This window comes from Limanda limanda, chromosome 16 (genome assembly GCF_963576545.1).
Source record: "Limanda limanda chromosome 16, fLimLim1.1, whole genome shotgun sequence".
NCBI lineage: Eukaryota > Metazoa > Chordata > Actinopteri > Pleuronectiformes > Pleuronectidae > Limanda > Limanda limanda.
In genome coordinates this window covers 589,808-610,420 of record NC_083651.1, presented here as the reverse complement: position 1 = coordinate 610,420, position 20,613 = coordinate 589,808, and the positions used below count along the sequence as shown (strand labels likewise).

Below are 20,613 nucleotides of genomic sequence, written 5' to 3'. Positions count from 1 at the left end.
GACATGGTGAGTTAGTACCACCACCGACCTACAGGTGGTGCTCGGGCTGAGCTATGAAATGAAAATAGACCAAGTGACAAATGCAGCGTGGAGACCAAGGTCTTGCATGAACCAGTTGGTGTGAATGATTAGTTGTTCTCAGAGGAAATGGATGAATGAGTGAATGATGGAAAGTAAATGTTTCCTATGGTCAAACCTCTTGACACCACAGTGAGGGTTGAAGACGTGGTCGTCCTGCCGGCTTGGTTCTCGGCCTCACAGACATATTCTCCTTGATGCTTCTCCTTCACAACCTTGTTGATAACTAATGTGTATGTGTCGTGATCTTTGGAACACTTGAACTCTTTGCCAGATTTCACCAACTGTCCATTTAAAAACCAGTTTACCTTTGTAACATACTTAATGGTGGTGCTAAATGTCACTTTACTATCTTCTTCGATCGATAGGTCTCCGAGGGAGGTGACTACTATGGGGAATTCTCTCTCTTCTGGCCTGGGCACTGTGATCTCCTCTTTAAAGATCTCCTCCCTGTGCTCCTTCTGGACGTCCACCACCTGTTCAGTGGGGGCGACGGTGGGAGGAAGAGCAGTGGTAAGAACTGCTGCACCTACATCCTTTTCTCTGCCTTTCAGCTCCACTGACCTCACTTCCTGTCTTGAAACCTGTACTGACTGCTCAAACGCCATGTGAGCCTCAGTGGAAACTTTGACCTGGGATGAGATGAACTGCTCCATCCTTGCTGCCTTGGATTCCTGCACCACCACCTGCTGCTCAGCTGCAGAACATTGAACTGTCCCTTTAGACTCTGTCCTGAGTGCAGCACTCTGAGAACTAACAGCACTGAAACCCACTGCGCTCTCTGCCACGCTCACCATCTCCACCATGGACGACAGCATCTGCTTGGAGGTAGCCGAGGAGACCTGGGCTCTCTGAGGTTTGTCTAGCTGCATCGTGCCCGGCTGCTCTGTAGTAAGAACGTGGGCTTCCTGGTACACGATGGAATGGAAAGCTGCCTGGAGTTCAGTTCTGAGGTCAGCTATCTGAGGGTATGCACCCTCGAAAGCCACGGTGATCTCCATGGGGGCCCCTGTTGTGGTGATGAGGTACGTGAACATGGCCCGTTTGGGCTGTTTCTGGACCTTGACCTCCTGCACCTCTACAGCCTGTAACCTGTCTACCACATCGGCCAGGAGCACCGGCTGGTCCCGGGCTACAGCCGACTGCAGGGCCGCTCGGAGCTGACGCTGTGTTTTCAGACTGGATGGTTTTGGGATCTGAATTACAAAGGTCATCTCTTTGGGAAAGGTCGGGCTGTCTTTGGATTCTGACGCCATGAGGGACAGTTTTGGCTGAGTGGTGACAGCAACTTTACTGGACTGAGACTTGGTGATCTCCTGAGAGATCTCACCCGTCAGCACTTGCTTCTCATCCATCACTATTGACTGCCTGACTGACTGACCCTCCTGGATCTGAACAGCAAAGTCCTGTTCTGCTGCCTCTAGAAAGACACTGCTCTCAGTGGAGATCTCCTTCTCCTCAATCTGGATAGGCTCAGTGGGAAGTTTGGGCTCTAGAGCCATCTGGCAGGTGAGTTTCTCCACAGCTGTGAGACGCTCTGTGTGACCCTCCTCTAAGGCTTGACAATCTGCCACGCTGGTGACGTGCATCACGTTCCAGCGATCCTCTCTCTGCACTAAAGCCCGCTGCGGCTTGACCTCAGCGCTGACCGGCGTCTCCTTCGGCAGCTGAAGGGGCTGGAAGGAAAGCTGCAGGATGTTCTGAGGTCTGGGCTCGGTTCGAAGCTGAGACTGAACTCCAGTCACAGACAAATCCAGCTCTGTGTTGTAATTGGCCGTGAGCTCCTTTCTCTCTTCTGAAAGGGCTGCATGGCTCCTGATCTTTTCTTGTTTCTGTGCTGCCACCTGCTGGTCGGGCTTGTCTGTTATGAGAATGCCCTCTTTGGGCAGCGCCTCCAGGGGTTGAGCTGAATGGAGGTGCAGCAGAGTGGGACCCTCTCTCTGCGGCTGAATGGTCTCAGTTCTCGCCTTGGCCTCAAACTCTGATGCGTCCTCACAAACTAATGTCTTCTGCTCATCCTGACTGACAGTGTGCAGCAGAGTAGGACTCTTCCTGGTTCCTGCCTGCTCTGGTGCTGGTTTCTCACAGGTGAAGCTCTCCTCAGATGGAAGGAGGTCCTGGTCTGTGATAACCTGCAGATGCAACAACTGCTCCCCTTCTACCTGAGAACGAATGGACGTGGCACTGGACAGACTCGGCAGCTGCTGAGTGGACTCAGCCTGAAGCATTCGCTTCTCTTCAGCCGTTAGAGCTGCTTTCACGATCTCATCCTTACAAAGATAAGCTGACTCCACAGCCGGTCTCTGGATGGAGAACTCAGTCTCCTTGGAAAGAGTCTGCTTAGACTTGCTGACTGAAGCCAAGACAGGTCTGTGCTGTTCTTTGCTAATGGAAGATTTCAAAGCAGAATCTGCTGTTGCTAGTTCAGATGTGTGGCCTTCTGCAAGAACTTGTTTTTCTGCAGACTGGGCCGAGTATAAGATCTTAACACCTTCCTTCACCTTGTAACCCTTCTCCTGCTGTGCTTTGGGGAAGTCCTGTGACTGCTCTTTCTGGATCGATAGCTGGGACTGGACTTGATGCCCACTAACCAGATGTTTTGGTTCTGACGTGGGCCTGATCGAAGCAGACTTCCTGTCAGCCAGAGGCTCTGTGCTCACAGTAGACAGTGGGTTGAGCTCTTCAGCCACGGCTGTCATAACCTTTGACATTTTCTCTCTCGCCGCCTGAAGCTCAATGACCTCGGGGCTCAGGATGCGGTCACAGTGCTGCTCTGTGAGGTCCTGACTCTCCTCCACAGACGTGCTAAATGTTGCCATGTGAAGCTGCTTTGCAGGAACAACTGAGACCCGCGGTGGGTGGGTGGGAACCACGGACACCCGCTCCTCCATCTCATGAGCCTGGAGCACGGCTGCCTGGTGGGTCAGCTGCTCTCGATGAACAGTGGCAGCAGAGATATCCAGCTCTCTGAGGGAGCTCACCTGCTCACTGGGGATGATCTGCCGGTCTTCGGTGCCGATGGTGTAAACCATCTGATCGGATCTGGCTCTGTCCTGACCCGGGAGGCTGACCTGGTACAAGCGAGACTCAGTGGCCTGCTCGGTCACTGACACCTTATAACCTTTCTTCTGAACCACTGTCAGCTGCTCCTGTTTGTTGGAAACAGAGACGGATTCTCTGAACACAACCAGCTCAGCACTACAGGTGGCTTCCCCAAAGCAGTTGGAGGCTCTGACGGAGTACAACCCACTGTCCTGCTGCTTGATGCTTTTAAGACTGATAAGACCAGATCCATCCGGGTTGGCTGTAATGACACAGTTTCTACTGGGCTGGATCTGGAAAGCACCTTTGAACCACTTCACATCAGGTGCTGGATCACCGCTGGCCTGGTAATTAAAATGAACCTCTCCTCCTTCTGAGCATGTGACAGGTTGAATCTGAACTGTGAACGTGGGAGGTTGACCTGTGACCTTAAACATCTTCTCCACCCATTTCTCTGCCTGACTAACATCGGCCTTCTTCACTTCCAGGTACGTGGTGCACGTTGTCTGACCGAACCTGTTGGTGGCAGTGCAGGAGTACTCGCCCTCATACTCAGATGTGACCTTAGTTATGATTAATGTGAACTCCTCCCTCTCCTCTATCACTTTGTAAACAGAAGAACTCTGAATGACTTTCCCATTATGAGACCATTGCACGGCTGGCTTGGGGAAGCCGGACACTCGGAGGCTGAACCTGGCCGTTTCCCCGGAGCTGACAGCGGTGGGAGCGAGCTGGCTGAGGAAAACTGGCTTTTCTTTCTTCTTCTCTAAAGAGGAAGAGTAACGTTTGGTTTCTGGTTTGAGTTCAAGTGTTTTTGTTTTCTGGGGTAACTGGACACCAGTGCGGAAGGTTTCCTCTCGCTCCTCCACGGTGGTGATGGTGGTGCTACGACGTTCTGTCAGGAAATATTGAGCAAGACTGAAAACAATATCCACAACACAAATACTGTGATATCAATGAGTTCAGAAATATCTGGCTTGTCCTTCCCTGCTGAGATTCTTAGTCGACTAAAGTCAAAGGATTTTGGGTTAAATAAATAAACACTTTTGTGAATGTTAATTTAGATTTTTCCAATGAAAACCACGTTTCCAAACAGAATTACACATAAAATGATAAACATGAAATCTCTGAGTTAACTAAAAAAACAATAAATATATCGACTAACCCTGCTTCAAGCTAAAATACTTGACATGTAAGGAAAGAATCACATTTTTTTGTTTGATTTGAAACTCTGATGATTTACTTATACTATGATCATTAATATTATTATTAAGGATAATAGTGTAAGTAATCAAAGGTTAAAGGCTAAATAGACCAAATAATAATTTAATCTCAAGCAGAAATAAATAAATAGCTGGTACGTTCTTATTTGCTGATGAACATTTGTTACACATAAATAAACACACAGTCCATTCCTTTAAACTTTGAAGGTTAAAAAATAACCATGCAGATTGTGTTCTCAGAAACCAGTGACCCCCACTGGCTCAGATCCAAACCACATGATCTCAACATGCATCCGGTTGTTTTTGACACCTGCATTTTGTCCTTAGATTTGAGAATGTGAACCTCAGCTAATTATTAGAAGTATAAAAAAAACAAGTTCATACTCCAACATTACATCATCAAATATTTTATTATACAAACACTTGAGACAAACCAACATCATGTCTGTACAAATAATCCACAAATTTCTATTAATGCAAGATTTGATTTGACTTTTGCTCTGATTCTACTCATCCACCCAAAATTACATGTATTTACAAAACATCAAAACTTACATCTAAATTTTATAAGTTTCACAGTATTATCAATTTGAAAAATTACTTATCAATCAGCTTACTCTAACATGAAATAACTTCCTTTGAGAATTAAAAAATAATTTTCCTAAAGAGAAAACTCAAACACAAAAGCCAAAACAAAGTGATTAAAACCTAAAAAACTGAATCCATTTTTGCAATATGAACATATTCTTGAGCTTCCAGATTTACTTTTTATAGTGTGACTGCTTAAAATGATGATTTCAGAATTATCGTATTGTTTTATCAACTTTTTTACTTAGTAACTTTCCTGAGCTGACACCAAATATTTATCATGTTTTGAATTATCATAATAATACTATATTTTAGATCTTTTCAGTTTCTCCAGGGGGAAAATTATAAAAAATTAAAACTCACATGAACTTGCTTCACTGAACTGGACCATTGTTTCCCTTTACTGATTCTGTACTGTCCCAGTTTGAATTGTCATATTCTATTTTCTCTGCGGATTGATCAAATAATCTTTTCACTTTGTGTAAAGATATTTGCTTCACACACGTTTTATTTTCCGGTTTACAGATTTTGAATTTACTGATGTGATCAACATCTGTAGCTAATGTTAAAAACAGTTCTGTAACATTTTCTTGTAAAGACATTATTTCATCATGTTATTGAGTCACAGAGTTACAGCAGCTTGATTTTAAAATGTTACCAGAAAACAAAACAAACATTGAAACAGATTTTCTACCAAATATTAAAACAAAACTGATGTTTTACAAGACTTCCAATGAATAAATAAAAATGTAAATTGAATTTGACCCAAAGGATTAAAAATGATGTATCAATGGTAAAAATGCATCAAACCTGTTGCAATCAGAAAATAAGGGAAATTATTTTCTAAGTCATTTGTTGTGGATTTTATTTTCTTAATTTTGGTTCAATGTGAAAAAAAACAACCTGTAATAAAGTTTCACAACAAATCAACTAATTTTTCTTAGACTGACCAGCCCCTAACCTTCGACCTCTAGAAGACCTTGAGCAGCGCTGTGGTCTCAGCGCAGCCGGCCGAGTTCTGGACGACGCACTTATACTCGCCAGCATCACTCGGGGTCACGTTGGTGATGAGCAGGTTGAAATGTCCTGCGGTTTTCTCCTGGACTAAACACCTGCTGTCTGTGATTCTGTCTCCGTCCTTGTGCCACTGGGCCGTGGGGCTCGGTTTCCCACTGACCAGACACTGGAGGATCACGGGGGTCCCTAGCGCTGCGGTGACGTTGCTCAGGGGGATGATGCATGCAGGGGCCGTCTCAGTCACCTGGAACTGGAAGCTGCACATATCGGACGACTTCCCTTTAAACTCTATCTTATCATCTTTTGCTGGCTCAGCAAACACATCAAAATTGATGCTGACATACTTCTCTCCCTGTTCGCTGGTCTCGTGGTCGGTGTTGGCCACGAGCCTGACCGACCGCTGGGACTCGTCGGCCTCTTGCTCAAACTCAAACTCAAGCTCGATCTCTGACACCTGTTCGCCATCAAACGACGTGTTGCCGACCATCAGGTCGAACTTCTGCGGCTGGACGATCGCGCTCCCGAGCGACACGGCCGTCAGCTCCCGGCCCCGGGTCTTTCCAGAGAAAACCTTGGCACTGATCACCACGAGTGAGGCGCGGCACAGGGTCTCACCAACCACGTTGATCGCTCTGCAGGCGTACACGCCGCTGTCCTGGGACGACACTTTACAGATCTTCAGGAAGTGGTTGTCTCCGTCGCATGAGTGAAAGTACTTTTTGTTGTTGTGAGGGATCTTCTGGTCGGCTTTGAACCAGGACACGATGGGGGAGGGGATTCCCATCAGCGAACACTCGAACATGACCGTGGTTCCTTCTGGTGTCTCCATGTCACAGATGGGATTGATGAACCTCGGAGGCATCTCTGTGACCTCGAAGGCAATTTTCAGATCATCGTGCTCCTGCGTGACAAAGTCCACAACTCCTTCCTCATAAATACTCGGTAACACATCGAGCGATATGATCATACTCTTGTTGTCCGCTGAATACTCAGGAATGGTGATGATCTTAATCTGTCTCTCAAATTCTTTCACCTGACTTTCATCCAATTCAACTTCCAGCAGAATCTCCTGAGGAGACGGAGAACGAGAGGAGTCATCTTCCTCCACGTCGAACTCCATCACGTGTTGATGAGTGACAGCAGGGGGCGCCGGCATAAACCTCACTTCCTGTGACACGACCACTACTAAAGCAACACTCCTGGCTTCCCCGACATAGTTTACAGCCTCGCAGATATACTCCCCCTGGTCGGCTTTAGTGACACGATGAATTGTCAGCGAGATGCTATCACCATCTCTCTCCATTTTAACCCTTTCACCTGCCTCCAGTTGGGATTTGTTGCAGAACCACTTCACCTCAGGGGAAGGGAGGCCGAACACCTCAGCACCAAACACTAGGGACTCATTTTCAAACACTCTTTTCTTAATGAGAGGTTTCAGGAAGGCGGGAGGGATTCCCTGTACTTTTTCCTGGAGAGTCACGAGACCTAAAGACCCTCGTCCTCTGCTGAGGAACTGGTTCTCATTCACATTTATTCCACTAGTTGTTGTTTGAATGCCATCTTCAGTGGGAGATGTCAGGAACTGAAGTGGTGAGAAGAACCTCTCGCTGGAGCCTCCTGTTGAGGGTCTTTTCTGTTTGGCGGGGGAGAGGGGGAACTCCTGGGGGGTCATAAACCCACCTAGTGTATCAGAACTGGCTGACTGGAAGGACATGGGAGACTGGGGAGTGTGGAAGGATTCTAAAATTGGCTGCGAGACCTCAGTGGAGGAGCCTGGAGTGTAGAACCTCTCAGCGACCTCGACCAGCTCTTCACTAGCATTGCTGCCAACCTCTATAGACATCTCAGACTCAGGGGAAAGTGGCCTTCCCCAGTCTGATGGAGGATTGTAGTAGTTATACACGGCACCAAACGTGACCTCCTCCTCCTCCATGGAGCCAACAGCTACAGCTGCTCCCCCAGCATCAGCTGCGAGGGGGCTGTCTGAACGACCTCTCTCCTGTCCAGCATCAACCACAGGCAGAATGAATGCTTCGACTCTGCGGTCTTCTCCGGACTGGAAAAGAAGAGGTTCCGGTTCTGCCTTCACATGAGGTTCAAATACGTCTTCAGCCAGCATTTCTTCTACCACTTCTGTTGCACCGGCCTGAGAGTCCGTCATACTGAGGAACACACCACTGTCAATGGAGGGTTCTGGGATGGAAATGAACTTCTCACTGACAGGTTCAACGTCCTCACTCGCATGCTCCACCTCAGGCATTAGAACATATCCCTCATTGATTCTTTCAACTTCTTGTTGTTGCTTTTCGGTCAATTCCACCACAACACCATCCCCGCTCCCAGCTGCAGCTTCACTGTGACTGGAGGGAGACCTTGTTGCTGCACTTTGTCTCTCCAGTTTAAGAGATTCTGAAATTCTTTTGGGTTTAACGGCAGGAGCTTTTTCAGACTGGAAAGGAATGAAGCTGCTAGTTCTGTCAAACGTACGAATGGTTTCCTCTGTTACCGTCTCCCTCTGAACGGGAACACAAACAGGTTTCTGTGGTGTTGGCCTGATCAGCTCTGGAGACGGCTGCACCTCCTCTACAAACTGTTTAACAGCATAATGCCTTGCTGCTATAAACCCTTCCTCTTCAGTTTCCCCTGATATCACACACACCTCCCTGTCTTCCTCCAGGGAGGAGGTGGGCTGGAGGATCTTGGAAGAGGCAGCTTCTTGTCGATCAGGCACAGCTTTGAGAGAACAATGATCTTCTGCTATATCAGCAGTAAACCTATTACTACCTTCTGCAGGTATGGAGTCAGCTTTAGGTGCAAAGAATGTTTCCTGCTTGTCATGGGAGATTGCGACTGCAGGTAAAAACTCCTCAGGGAACTGCGTTTCTCTGCTCTGCTCCTCAGGAGTCATTAATGCAACTGGAGAGTCTGACTCAAAAGCTTGTTTAATCTGAGAAATGTTTATCACAGCGGCAGAAGCCTGCAGACCACAGCCGGATATCATCCGAGGCTCTCGAGAGACACCAGGTCTGGATCTTGGGGCTTTGGCTGTTATCTCTAATGGAGCTTCAGCATTATTCAAGGCAGCTTTATGGAATACAGCAGGTTTCATAACATCCTCTGTAAAACCATCATCCTTGAGAGCTTCTCCACCCTTTGAGATTTGCTCTGCCACTTGGAATGAAACATGGGCAATGCTTGTAACCTCTCCCAGTTTATTTCTGGCAACACACTTGTACACTCCAGCATCAGTGTACGTAAAACTGTTAATGTACAGCCGGTACACCTTATCATCTACCTCAGTTCTGTATTTTCCGCTTGTGAGTTTGAGGCGAACATCATCACAGAACCAGGCCGTTTCAGCGGCAGGCTCACCGACTATCACACACTCCAACACAGCAGCGTGGCCTTCAGAGCAGGTGAGATTCTCCAGTTCACTGAGGACACGAGGAGCTTCACCAACTACGTCAAAAGAGAATGTGAACTTGTGTTTGACGGTCTGAGCAGCTCCATCATCGCTGGGCACATCGGAGATTTCCTCTGTGACAGTCTGAGATTCTCCCTCACTCCTTTCTTCAGTCATGTCAGGGACAGGAGTGGCAGCTGTAATTCTGATTTCTACAGCTGAGGAGCTGAAGGATTCATCCGAGCAGCGGCGCCTGTGGACCACTGCCTGAGGAACCTGTAGAGTTTCCTTTCCTGAATCAATGAAGGACTGAAGTTCCTCCTCCATCATGCTCTCCTCTCTCTGCTTCTCACTCTTCTCAAGCTCTTCTGTAACGACCACCTTCTGCGTGAAACCCAACGTCCTCGTCACCTTCTTGTCTGAGACCTCCAGGGTGGCGCTACAGATAGATTTGCCATGTTTATTGGAGATGACACAGTCATACATGCCCTCGTGGTCTGTTGTTGGATAGTAGACCGTTAGATTTGATTTGCTGGATTTGCTTATGATGTCATAGTCAGGGTTGTGGGCTAATGGGTGGCCATCTTTGAGCCAGGTGACCGTGGGCTGAGGGTCACCTTGGAACTGACAAGAAAACTCTGACATCTCACCAATCATTACTTTAAGTGAAGATATTTCTTTCAGGAACACTGGTTTGGAGCATCCGCCACTTGTATCCTCTTGTGTTAAACTTTTAGACCCTTGACATTTGGGAACTGTCTCTTCTAAATCAGACTCCTCTTGGACTCTCTGCTCATCCTTTTTTATAGAATCATATTTAAGACTCTCTGCACTCATTTCATTGCCCAGCTTTGATCTTGTCGAATCTCCACTTTCTTCTCTCCTCACACCTACTACACCCTTCTGTTGTCTCTCTCTTGTAGTTTCTGATTCCTCTCTCATCCCTCTAGCTTCACTCATCTCCGACTGGAAGCGTAGACTACTGGATTTATCAGCAGTCGTTACATTCTCCTCCCTGCTCCTCCTTCTCTCTGCCTCTCTGTCCGGATCCTCTTGGGGGGCAAGGCATGGGGAACGTCTCCTGGAAGGTTTACGAGGGGTTTCCCCCTGAGCAGAGGCACATGTGTATCCCTCAAAAGGCACATTTGAAAGTCGGGTTGGAGAGTGCCTCTGAACTGGTGAAGTTTCGGGAACCATCGTGTCTTTTAAATCATCAGAACTTTCATCTGCGTGGTGAGGTAACCCAGGTCGTGTCGGAGAATACTTTGTTATATAAGAAAACTCCTGAGGAGGAGAGGGTTCTAATCCAGTTGCATGATGTAAGACTTCACCAGCAAGTGCTGCATGTGGAGAAGGAAGGTCTGTGAGGCGAGTTTCAGATGGAACGACTGACTCGCACGGCAAAATGGAGCCAGACAATTTGCATTGACTATCCACCGTCCACTCAGACTCCAGCTCAGCTACTTCCTCTTGTTCGACGGCATCCTGTTGCCATTTCAGAATCCGCTGAGCCAGTGCTTCCTCCTCGCTCACAAAGTACTCGCTGTCCCTCTTCAGCCTGGTCTCACGCCCCTCTGTGGGCAGGTCACCGGCGGCTGGCCACTGAAGACTTTCCCCCGGCTGATCTTGGACAGCAGAAGCAACAGACTCACCCAAGAGGAATTTATCTTTAGCTGTTCTCCCTGGGGGCGTTTGGCTGTGGGTGGCCCCTTCAAGTTGTTGAGCAGATTCTAAAGCAGAAGACTCTGCAACGTTTCTTTCAACCTCAGAGGTGTTTTTTTCCTGCCGCGGTGAGTAACCCTCCGACCAATCAGACTCCAGCTTCACCGCTTGGTCTTGTTCCATCAGAACATTCTGCTGCCATTTCATTATCCGCTGATTCAAGGCTTCCTCTTCGCTGACTAACTTCTCACTCTCATTCTTCAGTTCAGAGATGTTCTCCCTTGACAGCTGAAGCTCACACTCTTCTCTTGTCTTCTCAAAGAACATCTTTGGAGCTCTGGCTTTAGTTCTGGGCAGAGATTCAGTTTCCACTTCTGCTGCTTTAGCTTTGACTCTGGGAGATTTTTGTGCGTCAGTTTCCAGCTCTGTCTGTCTGGTTTTTATTCTAGCTTTCGGCTCAGGGTCAGATGTTTCACCCAGTTCCACGCTACCTTTTACTTTAGGGGGCTTTGATAAGGTAACATTTCCTACAGTTCCTCTTTCCTCGATGGGCCCCTCAGGCTCCATGCCCTGGGGTTCTGCTGGCTTGGGCAGATCCGTTTCAGGGTGGAATTGCTCGTCTTTGGACATCTGCATGCCCTGCTGCCGTTTCCTGACCCGGACGGCTTCGAGCCTCTTCTCACACTGAGCCCTCGAGGACTCACCTGCATGTTCCTGTGCATAAAGCTCATCTGTTGCTGAGCTGTGAGGTGCTACAGCTTCACCAGGTAACCTTGCTTTGACAGATCGGACTTCTCTTGGTCTGGGAAACTCTCTCAGTTTGTCCTCTGCACTGGTTTTTATTCCAAAGTACAACTCTGCTTCCACTTCTGATGCTTTGGCTTTAACTCTTGGGGATCTTTGTGTGATCGTGGCTGGTGTTGCACCTTCCATGCTTTCTAACCTTGCTTCCATTTTGAATGACTTTTCAAGCTGGGAGGCAGAGGTTTCCATTTCTTCTCCTCTGGTTTTCACTTCAGGTGATTTGAGGGTTGATGTAGTTGCAATTGAAGGCACCGTTACTGTGTCTACAGATTCTCTTTTCTCTTTTGCCTCCTGCAGAGTGAAAATGTGTTCCTCAGGCTCCATGTCCTGTGTTTCTGCCAGCATGGGCAGATCCGTTTCACTGGGGAATGTCTGCTCCTCCTCCTCCTCCGATGGCCTACTCCCTTGCTGCCATTTCCTGATCCGCAGGGTCAAGAGTTTCGCTTCACACTCCATCCGATCGGCTTCCAGGCTCTTCTCATACTGAGCCCTCAATGACTCACCTTCATATGGCTCAATGGTTTCTGCTGTCGCGTTGTCTTGTGATGTCACTGCTTCTCTAAGGAACTTCTCTCTGGCAGATGTGACAAACTTTGGCCGGTTTGACTCTGTCGGGTTTATCTCCCCTTTACCGGGCACAGCTCGGACAGACTCCCTGGTTTCAGTGCAGGTTGTCGTCTCTGGATATGTCTCAGAGTCTCGGGCTTCAAGGTGACGTAGTTCATCCTCTTTTGTTGTAGCAAAAACACTGTGATGCTCACTTAACATCTTCTTCAATCTAACATCTGCCTGAGATTCACTCAAACTCTCGACTTTTTCATCTTCCAATGTCCGTGAATATCTTTCACCCGATCTCTCCTCTGCACTCTGTGTTTCCACCAGCTCACCTCTCAAGATCTGAATAGCCCGGGTTCTGGACTGAGGCTCAAACGAATGCCTCGCACGAGGCTGCAAGGGATCCCTTCTGGAAATCTTACCTGGAAACTCCCTGTGGCTCTCGCCAACATCCAACGGTCGATTCAAATGTTGATCAGGCAGAGACGCAGGTTTGACCCTGAGCCTCTCGACATAATTGGTATAACTTGGCTCGCTGGTAACCGACTCTAACTCAAACTCCGAGGAGGACATGGTTGAGATGGAAAGTCTCTTCTTCTGTTTTACAGCTTTTTGGAGCGTGGTCAGTTTAGTTCTCACCTCATTGTGAAGGCTCTCAGTGTCACTGAACCTGTCGCTGTAGCGGTCGCTGCACCGGTCACTGAATTTGTCACTGAACCGGGCATCGGTGCGCCGGTCACAGTAGATGTCACTGAATCTGTCATTGAAGCGCTCAGACCTGTCGAACATGGGCGGAGGAGACGGAGCTCGCTCAGAGGCAGTTTCCAAACATTTAGACCCTTTCTCTGACTCTTTCTCTTTTGAATGAGAACCAGAGCCAAAGAACACCGTGCGCACCAGAGAACTCTTAGACCGAGATCTTCCCTGATGAACTTTAGACATTTTGTCGAACGGAGACCCTACACACCGGAGGTCGACCCTAAACTTCCTCTCCTTCCTCTGCTCTGCCATAGTGTCCACACTTTCATGTGCTTTGACCGAGCGTTTAACAAAACCCAGGTAGTTTGCAGACTGCTCCGCCCTGAGTGACACCAACAGTGATGCTGTGGACTCTGCAGAACCCTCTGAGTTAATCGCCATGACCTTATAACTGCCCGAGTCCTTCTCTCTCACAGCATCAATAACCAGGCTGGTACTGTGCATGTGCATTCTGCTGTCAGTGCAGATCCTAAGTCTACGCTCTTTGGGAACAGATCTATTGTTATGAAACCACAGAATAGTTGGTGGAGGACAAGCAATTAATTTACACTTTAACTCGACCAGTTCCCCCTCCACAACTGACTGGAACTTGAGTTTCTTTGTGAAAGACGGTTTGATGTTGTCCGTCCACGAGCTAATGGAGGAGGTTCTGCTGGAGCAGCGGTTGGCTGAGACCAGGCCGTGATCCAGGAAGTCTTCTGTGTCGGAGAAGGCTCCTCTCAGCGGTCGAGTGCTGGTGACGTCTCCTTTACTGTCGTGATAAAACAGTTCTGCAAAAAGAAAAGCAACTGTCAGAACAAATCAGCCTCAAGGAGTTCAAAAAGAGAGGAATTTGAATGAATCATTAATGGAAATATTAAATGCATGCTGGGGGTCACAATGCCATAAGAAATAATTCCACTCACCATATTTGTTCGAATAAACGCAAGACTTGATTCTTTTTACTAGAAATCTGCAGGAAGTTTTGATCCTTCGTCTGTGGAAATTTCTTCAAAACATAAATTATTTTATTATGATTAAAAAATGCATATCTCCAGTATGTGCAGCTAGCAGTCGCTTGCTTAACTTTTTCAGGATTGCTATGTTTTTTTTAATAGAAAATTCCTTACCTGACTTGCAGACAGGAGAATAAACGCCCTTTCTAATCCTTAAACTTAAGAGGAAATTAATTGTGCACTAATATTCCAAAACTTAAACAAATTAAGTTAAAACTGAGTGAGAAGGCGTTTATTCGAACTAATATTGGTTGTTATTTAGAATGCAAACCACAGGAATCAGATCCCACTATCTGCAAGCCAGGCTAAGAAATATTTTGCAGGAGGAAGGTATCAGTTCCAGATGCAGTAAACCTCCATATCTTTTAAAGGGCATTTCAAATCCGGGAGCTTTAAAAGATATATATCCTGCACCTTTTCAGGGGAAAAGACCAGAGATCCGTCATGCCAAAATGATTGAAACTCTTGGATGCAAAAAACGCAGGTGTCAAAACCCAGAACAAGCAAGTTCTGTGCTCGTCTGTAGGAAACCATGAGAAGTAGAGGAGGTAGAAAAACACAAACACCAGGAGTTTTCTGTCAGGACACATGAAGACCACATGCAGCTGTGGAAAATGAAAGATCATGTAAAGGGACAGTTTAACATCACGTCGTATCGATAAGCTCTAGAAGACTGTGGGTGCAACTGAAACCCAAGTCCCCTCGACACATGCATCAATACATCAGCTGCGTCTCCAGTTCAACTCGTCTTCTCGGAGTCAGAGGTCGGAAACAGCGTGAAACAGAAATCTGCTCCATCGGTTCCTTTCCCGCTCCTCACGTGTGACGGTGACCTGCTGTCATGTGTGATGGTCATGAACTTCACTTCATGTTCTTACCTTTGACTTCTTGATCAATCTTGGCTTCGATCTGCTCTCTCACCAGAGTCACTGTGAAGGAGAGAGAAAAGACACTTAGCTCACTGATCTCTGCTCAATTCTCTTTACCTTCAACCTCTCGTTGCTCATAAAGTCTCAAACTTTATTCTTCAACATAAAAATAAGACAAAGTCAACTGAACTAAAGTCCAACAATAATGTGTGGATTGTGTTGTTAGTATGGAACATGATGAGGAATGAACACGACACCTTAACGTGTTTTAATCGTCTCTAACGGGGGAATTTTGTTGACATTCATTCTTTAGTCCAACAAGCGCTTTGCAGAGTTCACCCACAAGAAGAAAGGGATCAGAGGAGGGTTTCCTGGAGGGAGGAGGTTATTACACATGTGAGTTTTCCTGAGAAGGAGAAGAGATGAGGGTGAGGAGGAGTTTGTTCCTGTGCAGTGATGAAGAGGAGGAGGTGGGGGGGTATCTCAGTGGAACAGTGCAGTTAGTCTGAGGGTTGTCCCGACCTGTTGTATTAACAGGGTCACTTTGAAAAAAGTTAGAATTATTCAAACTCCTAAAAGTATGTTTTGAATTCAGCGAGTCTCTCCTGGTTGAACAGAGTTTATAAAGTTCTTTAACAAACTCTAAAATGAGACGGATGTCGTCCTGGACTAGTTTGGGACGTCCCCTCAGGACATGAGTTAATCTCACAGGAGGAGAGACAGGTGATGTCAGAGGGAATCTGGCCACAGCCGAGGAGCCGCAGGTTACCTTCTTCCTCTGCAGTAATGGTGAGCGTGGCCGAGCACGCCGTCTCTCCGGAGCCGTTGGCCGCCCGGCAGGTGTACTGCCCGGCGTGCTCAGAGAAGGCGTCGACGATGATGAGCGTGGCCGTGTTGGTCACCTCGTCAAAGTGAAACACCAGATTCTTAGTGGGCCACACCGGCTGGCGGTTGTGGAACCAGCTGATCTCTGGCTTGGGCGTGCCGGACACACACGCGTGGAAGCGGGCCACCTCGCCGTGCGGCACCGTGACACTTGTGATTGGTTGGATGAAAACTGGCCTTTGACCAATGGGGGGTTTCTTTAGACTGGTGAGGCGAGTGGACACATGTGTCTCAGCTACACTGTCCACCTTTTGTTTTTGTCCTGAAAGAAAGAAGTTTGTCCTCTGGTTTGCTTCATGTTCCATGTGTTGATTAGATTCAACATTCATCCCAGTCAGCGTCGGCCATTTGACCACAAAGATACACAACAGAACCACAAAGATACACAACAGAACCACAAAGAGACAACGAGTGGAGCTTCAGGGGCCGAGGTCTGATCATCTACATCATTTCAGATTATTATTATTACATTAGGATTTAAACATGAAACTCAATCACACTAAATGTGAGATTCACTGCTGTTTGTGTGTTTGTACAGTGTTGAGTGCTGTTTGTGTATACACAGTGTTGAGTGCAGTTTGTGTATACACAGTGTTGAGTGCAGTTTGTGTATATACACAGTGTTGAGTGCAGTTTGTGTATATACACAGTGTTGAGTGCAGTTTGTGTATACACAGTGTTGAGTGCAGTTTGTGTATACACAGTGTTGAGTGCAGTTTGTGTATACACAGTGTTGAGTGCAGTTTGTGTATACACAGTGTTGAGTGCTGTTTGTGTATACACAGTGTTGAGTGCAGTTTGTGTATATACACAGTGTTGAGTGCAGTTTGTGTATACACAGTGTTGAGTGCAGTTTGTGTATATACACAGTGTTGAGTGCAGTTTGTATATACACAGTGTTGAGTGCAGTTTGTGTATATACACAGTGTTGAGTGCAGTTAGTGTATACACAGTGTTGAGTGCAGTTTGTGTATATACACAGTGTTGAGTGCAGTTTGTGTATATACACAGTGTTGAGTGCAGTTTGTGTATACACAGTGTTGAGTGCAGTTTGTGTATATACACAGTGTTGAGTGCAGTTTGTGTATACACAGTGTTGAGTGCAGTTTGTGTATATACACAGTGTTGAGTGCAGTTTGTGTATATACACAGTGTTGAGTGCAGTTAGTGTATACACAGTGTTGAGTGCAGTTTGTGTATACACAGTGTTGAGTGCAGTTAGTGTATACACAGTGTTGAGTGCAGTTAGTGTTTATACAGAGTGTTGAGTGCAGTTTGTATATACACAGTGTTGAGTGCAGTTTGTGTATACACAGTGTTGAGTGCAGTTTGTGTATACACAGTGTTGAGTGCAGTTTGTGTATACACAGTGTTGAGTGCAGTTTGTGTATACACAGTGTTGAGTGCAGTTAGTGTATATACACAGTGTTGAGTGCAGTTTGTATATACACAGTGTTGAGTGCAGTTTGTGTATACACAGTGTTGAGTGCAGTTAGTGTATATACACAGTGTTGAGTGCAGTTTGTATATACACAGTGTTGAGTGCAGTTTGTGTATACACAGTGTTGAGTGCAGTTAGTGTATACACAGTGTTGAGTGCAGTTTGTGTATACACAGTGTTGAGTGCAGTTTGTGTATACACAGTGTTGAGTGCAGTTAGTGTATACAAAGTGTTGAGTGCAGTTTGTGTATACACAGTGTTGAGTGCAGTTTGTGTATATACACAGTGTTGAGTGCAGTTTGTGTATACACAGTGTTGAGTGCAGTTTGTGTATACACAGTGTTGAGTGCAGTTTGTGTATACACAGTGTTGAGTGCAGTTTGTGTATACACAGTGTTGAGTGCAGTTAGTGTATACACAGTGTTGAGTGCAGTTTGTGTATACACAGTGTTGAGTGCAGTTTGTGTATACACACAGTGTTGAGTGCAGTTTGTGTATATACACAGTGTTGAGTGCATTTTGTGTATATACACAGTGTTGAGTGCAGTTAGTGTATAGACAGTGTTGAGTGCAGTTTGTGTATACACAGTGTTGAGTCCTCTTCTACTTTCATGAGCTCCAGACACTCGGACCTGCTGCTCATCTGGACGATGAGGATTCAGAAAGACGCTGTGATGTCACACATCTACTGAGAACATGAGTGTCGACCTCGGCTCCACTTGTTTAAAAGTTTATGGCGGGAACAAACTTACCGTCCAGTGTGAGGGTGGCGGCGCAGGAGACGGATCCGGCGCTGTTGGTGGCCACGCAGCTGTACCCGCCCTCGTCCTCTGGGTACACCCGGGAGATCTCCAGCTGACAGCTGTCGTCAAACTGAGACATCCTGAAGAAGTCCGACTGCTTGATGTCCTTCCCCTTGTGCAACCAGCTGATCTTCACATCTGGACAGAGGACAAAGGTTGTGGTGAGCGCTGTGTCGGGGGGGATAAGGGAGGTGACCGGGGGGATGAGTTTTCTCACCATCTCCACGGACTCGGCACTGGAAGCGAGCCGGTTCTCCCTCACGGGCGGACGTGTTGGCGATGGGCGAGATGACGACAGGTGGAGCAACAGGAGCAGCCGAGTCCGGAGAAACCACTTCTGAAACTGAGATGCACACAAACCTGCGTCTTCACGTGTCCTGTGTGAAACACTTCCCTCCTCTTTGTCCCACATGTGTAGCGTCCTACCTTCCACGCTGAGCGCCGCGGTGCTCGTGGCGGCGCCGTAGTCGTTCTTCGCTTCGCAGTTGTAGACGGCGGAGTCCTCGGGGAAGACCTCGATCAGCAGCAGCGTGTGCTCGTCGCCGTCATGAAGGAACTTACACTTGAAGCCCGGGGACAGGGCCTGGGAGTTCTTGTACCAGAAGACCTGAGGCAGAGGAAGGCCGCTCACCTTCACGGAGAAGCGAGCAGGTTTCCCGGCCTCGACCGACTGAGGCTCCATGTGGCGAAGGATCTGCGGCGGCTCCGGGACTGAACCAAGCAGGAAACAAAGAGTTGGTGATGTGCTTTAAATATGATCCTTCCCTCCGTGGCTCACCTTCGTGCCTCACTTACTGTTGACCCGGAGGTGCATGGTGCTCCTGTTCTTTCCGGCGATGAAGACGTACTCGCCGGCGTCGCTCCTGTAGGTCTCGGAGATGGTGAGGCGGTGCAGCCGTCTGATGGCCACGTAGCTGAACCGCTCCTCCACAGAGACTTGGATCTCCACGCCGTTCCTCAGCCAGCGCCCCTCCACATCGTCCTCGTTCACCTCGAACTCGAAGGTCGCTCGTTGTTTCTCCAGAACCTTGGAAAGAGGAAGGAATGTTCCAGATTTACATATCTCATAAATCACATGACTCATCCAAAATGTACCCGTGAACCTTTGCTGATATTCAAAGTAGCTGTCTCACTGTGATTTCCCGCTCAGCAGGTTCAGAGATCCGGATGTCGCGACCCTCGACGATGAGCTGAGCTTTAGAGACACTCGATCCAGCCACCACGGAATACGCTCCGGCGTCGGACATACGCACCGTCTGGACCATCAGGCGGTGGACGTACTTCTCTGCTGTCACAACGAACCTGAGAACACGACATCACATCTCATATTTACCACTCATCACGAGCCCTGGTGGATGTGAGCACCCAGCGAGCAGCAGTACGAACCGTTCCTCAGACACGTCCAGCTCCTGACCGTCCTTCATCCAGATCACCTGGATGTTCGGCTCCGTGACCTCACATTCAAAGATCGCCTTTTTCTTCTCTGTGATCTTTATGTCCTTGATTTTCTTGGTGAATTCAATCACTCGAGCTGAAAACAGCGAGAAATTACATTTACCTCAGAACGTTGATATAAAACACTGGATTTCAAACATCGTACTCAATCAGTTCAAGATAAACTTCTGTTTTGTCTTATTCCCTTTTTGATATTTCCCGATTCTTCAGATCATGAAACAAGCTGACGTTACCTTCCACAAACAGGTTTGCGGCGGAGGCGGCCGAGCCGGCCACAAACTGATATTCTCCTCCGTCTCCGAAGTGAACGTTTTTGATGGAGAGCGAGTGCGTGAGCTGCCGGCTGCGGACCTGACATCTGTCCGACGACTTGACCTCCACGCCGTTCTTCAGCCACTTGTAGGTGATGCCCTCGTAGTTGACGGTGACCTCGAAGGTGATGGTGTCTCTCTCCTTAGCGTTCAGGTCCTTCAACATGGACGTGATCATGACGGCTGGAGAAGAACAAACATGTCGGTTCAGACACAAAATGTTCTTCTTTTACTTAAGATTCAATTTTATTTAATTTTAAATTGTTTTCAAAGTAGAAAAGAGTAAATTTCACATTATCCCTTTGCAAAACATTACAATCCATCACTGTTCAAATGTTTCTGTGCTTTATCAAATTATGAATATAAGTATTTTTCATGAGAAGTTTCCAGGTTATGGTGTCGTGAGTTGATTAGATTGGATTTGTCCTCACGGCTGACGGTGAGCGTGGCGGAGACTCGGTCGTTGCCACAGACGAACGTGTACTCGGCCGAGTCGTCCCTGCTGGTGTTCGTGATCTTCAGCTGGTGAAGTTTCCCTTGGACCACGATCCTGAACTTCTCGCTCATCTCGATCTCCACGCCGTCCTTCAGCCACGTGGACGGGACGTTGAAGTGAGAAACCTCACACTCGAACGTGGCCACCTGAGTCTCGGGCACCTCCACGCTCTTCATGGGTTTGGTGACTTTCAGAGCTGCAGCAACAAATCCAGATATTGTTTTGGT

General features: G+C 47.4%; 1 protein-coding gene across 1 annotated transcript in view; it reads right to left on the bottom strand.

Annotated features, from left to right (window-relative positions):
• LOC133021930 (titin-like) overlaps window positions 1-20,613 on the bottom strand; it is a 179,775-nt gene that overhangs the window by 142,227 nt on the left and 16,935 nt on the right. Inside the window, exons 28-36 of the mRNA XM_061088939.1 lie at window positions 20,322-20,582; window positions 19,813-20,073; window positions 19,511-19,655; window positions 19,258-19,426; window positions 18,920-19,151; window positions 18,551-18,835; window positions 18,342-18,467; window positions 18,074-18,262; window positions 15,005-15,055 (exon numbers count right to left, since the gene is read on the bottom strand). Of these exons, the coding sequence (XP_060944922.1) occupies window positions 15,005-15,055; window positions 18,074-18,262; window positions 18,342-18,467; window positions 18,551-18,835; window positions 18,920-19,151; window positions 19,258-19,426; window positions 19,511-19,655; window positions 19,813-20,073; window positions 20,322-20,582 (1,719 nt within the window). The remainder of the gene's footprint in view (window positions 1-15,004; window positions 15,056-18,073; window positions 18,263-18,341; window positions 18,468-18,550; window positions 18,836-18,919; window positions 19,152-19,257; window positions 19,427-19,510; window positions 19,656-19,812; window positions 20,074-20,321; window positions 20,583-20,613) is intronic.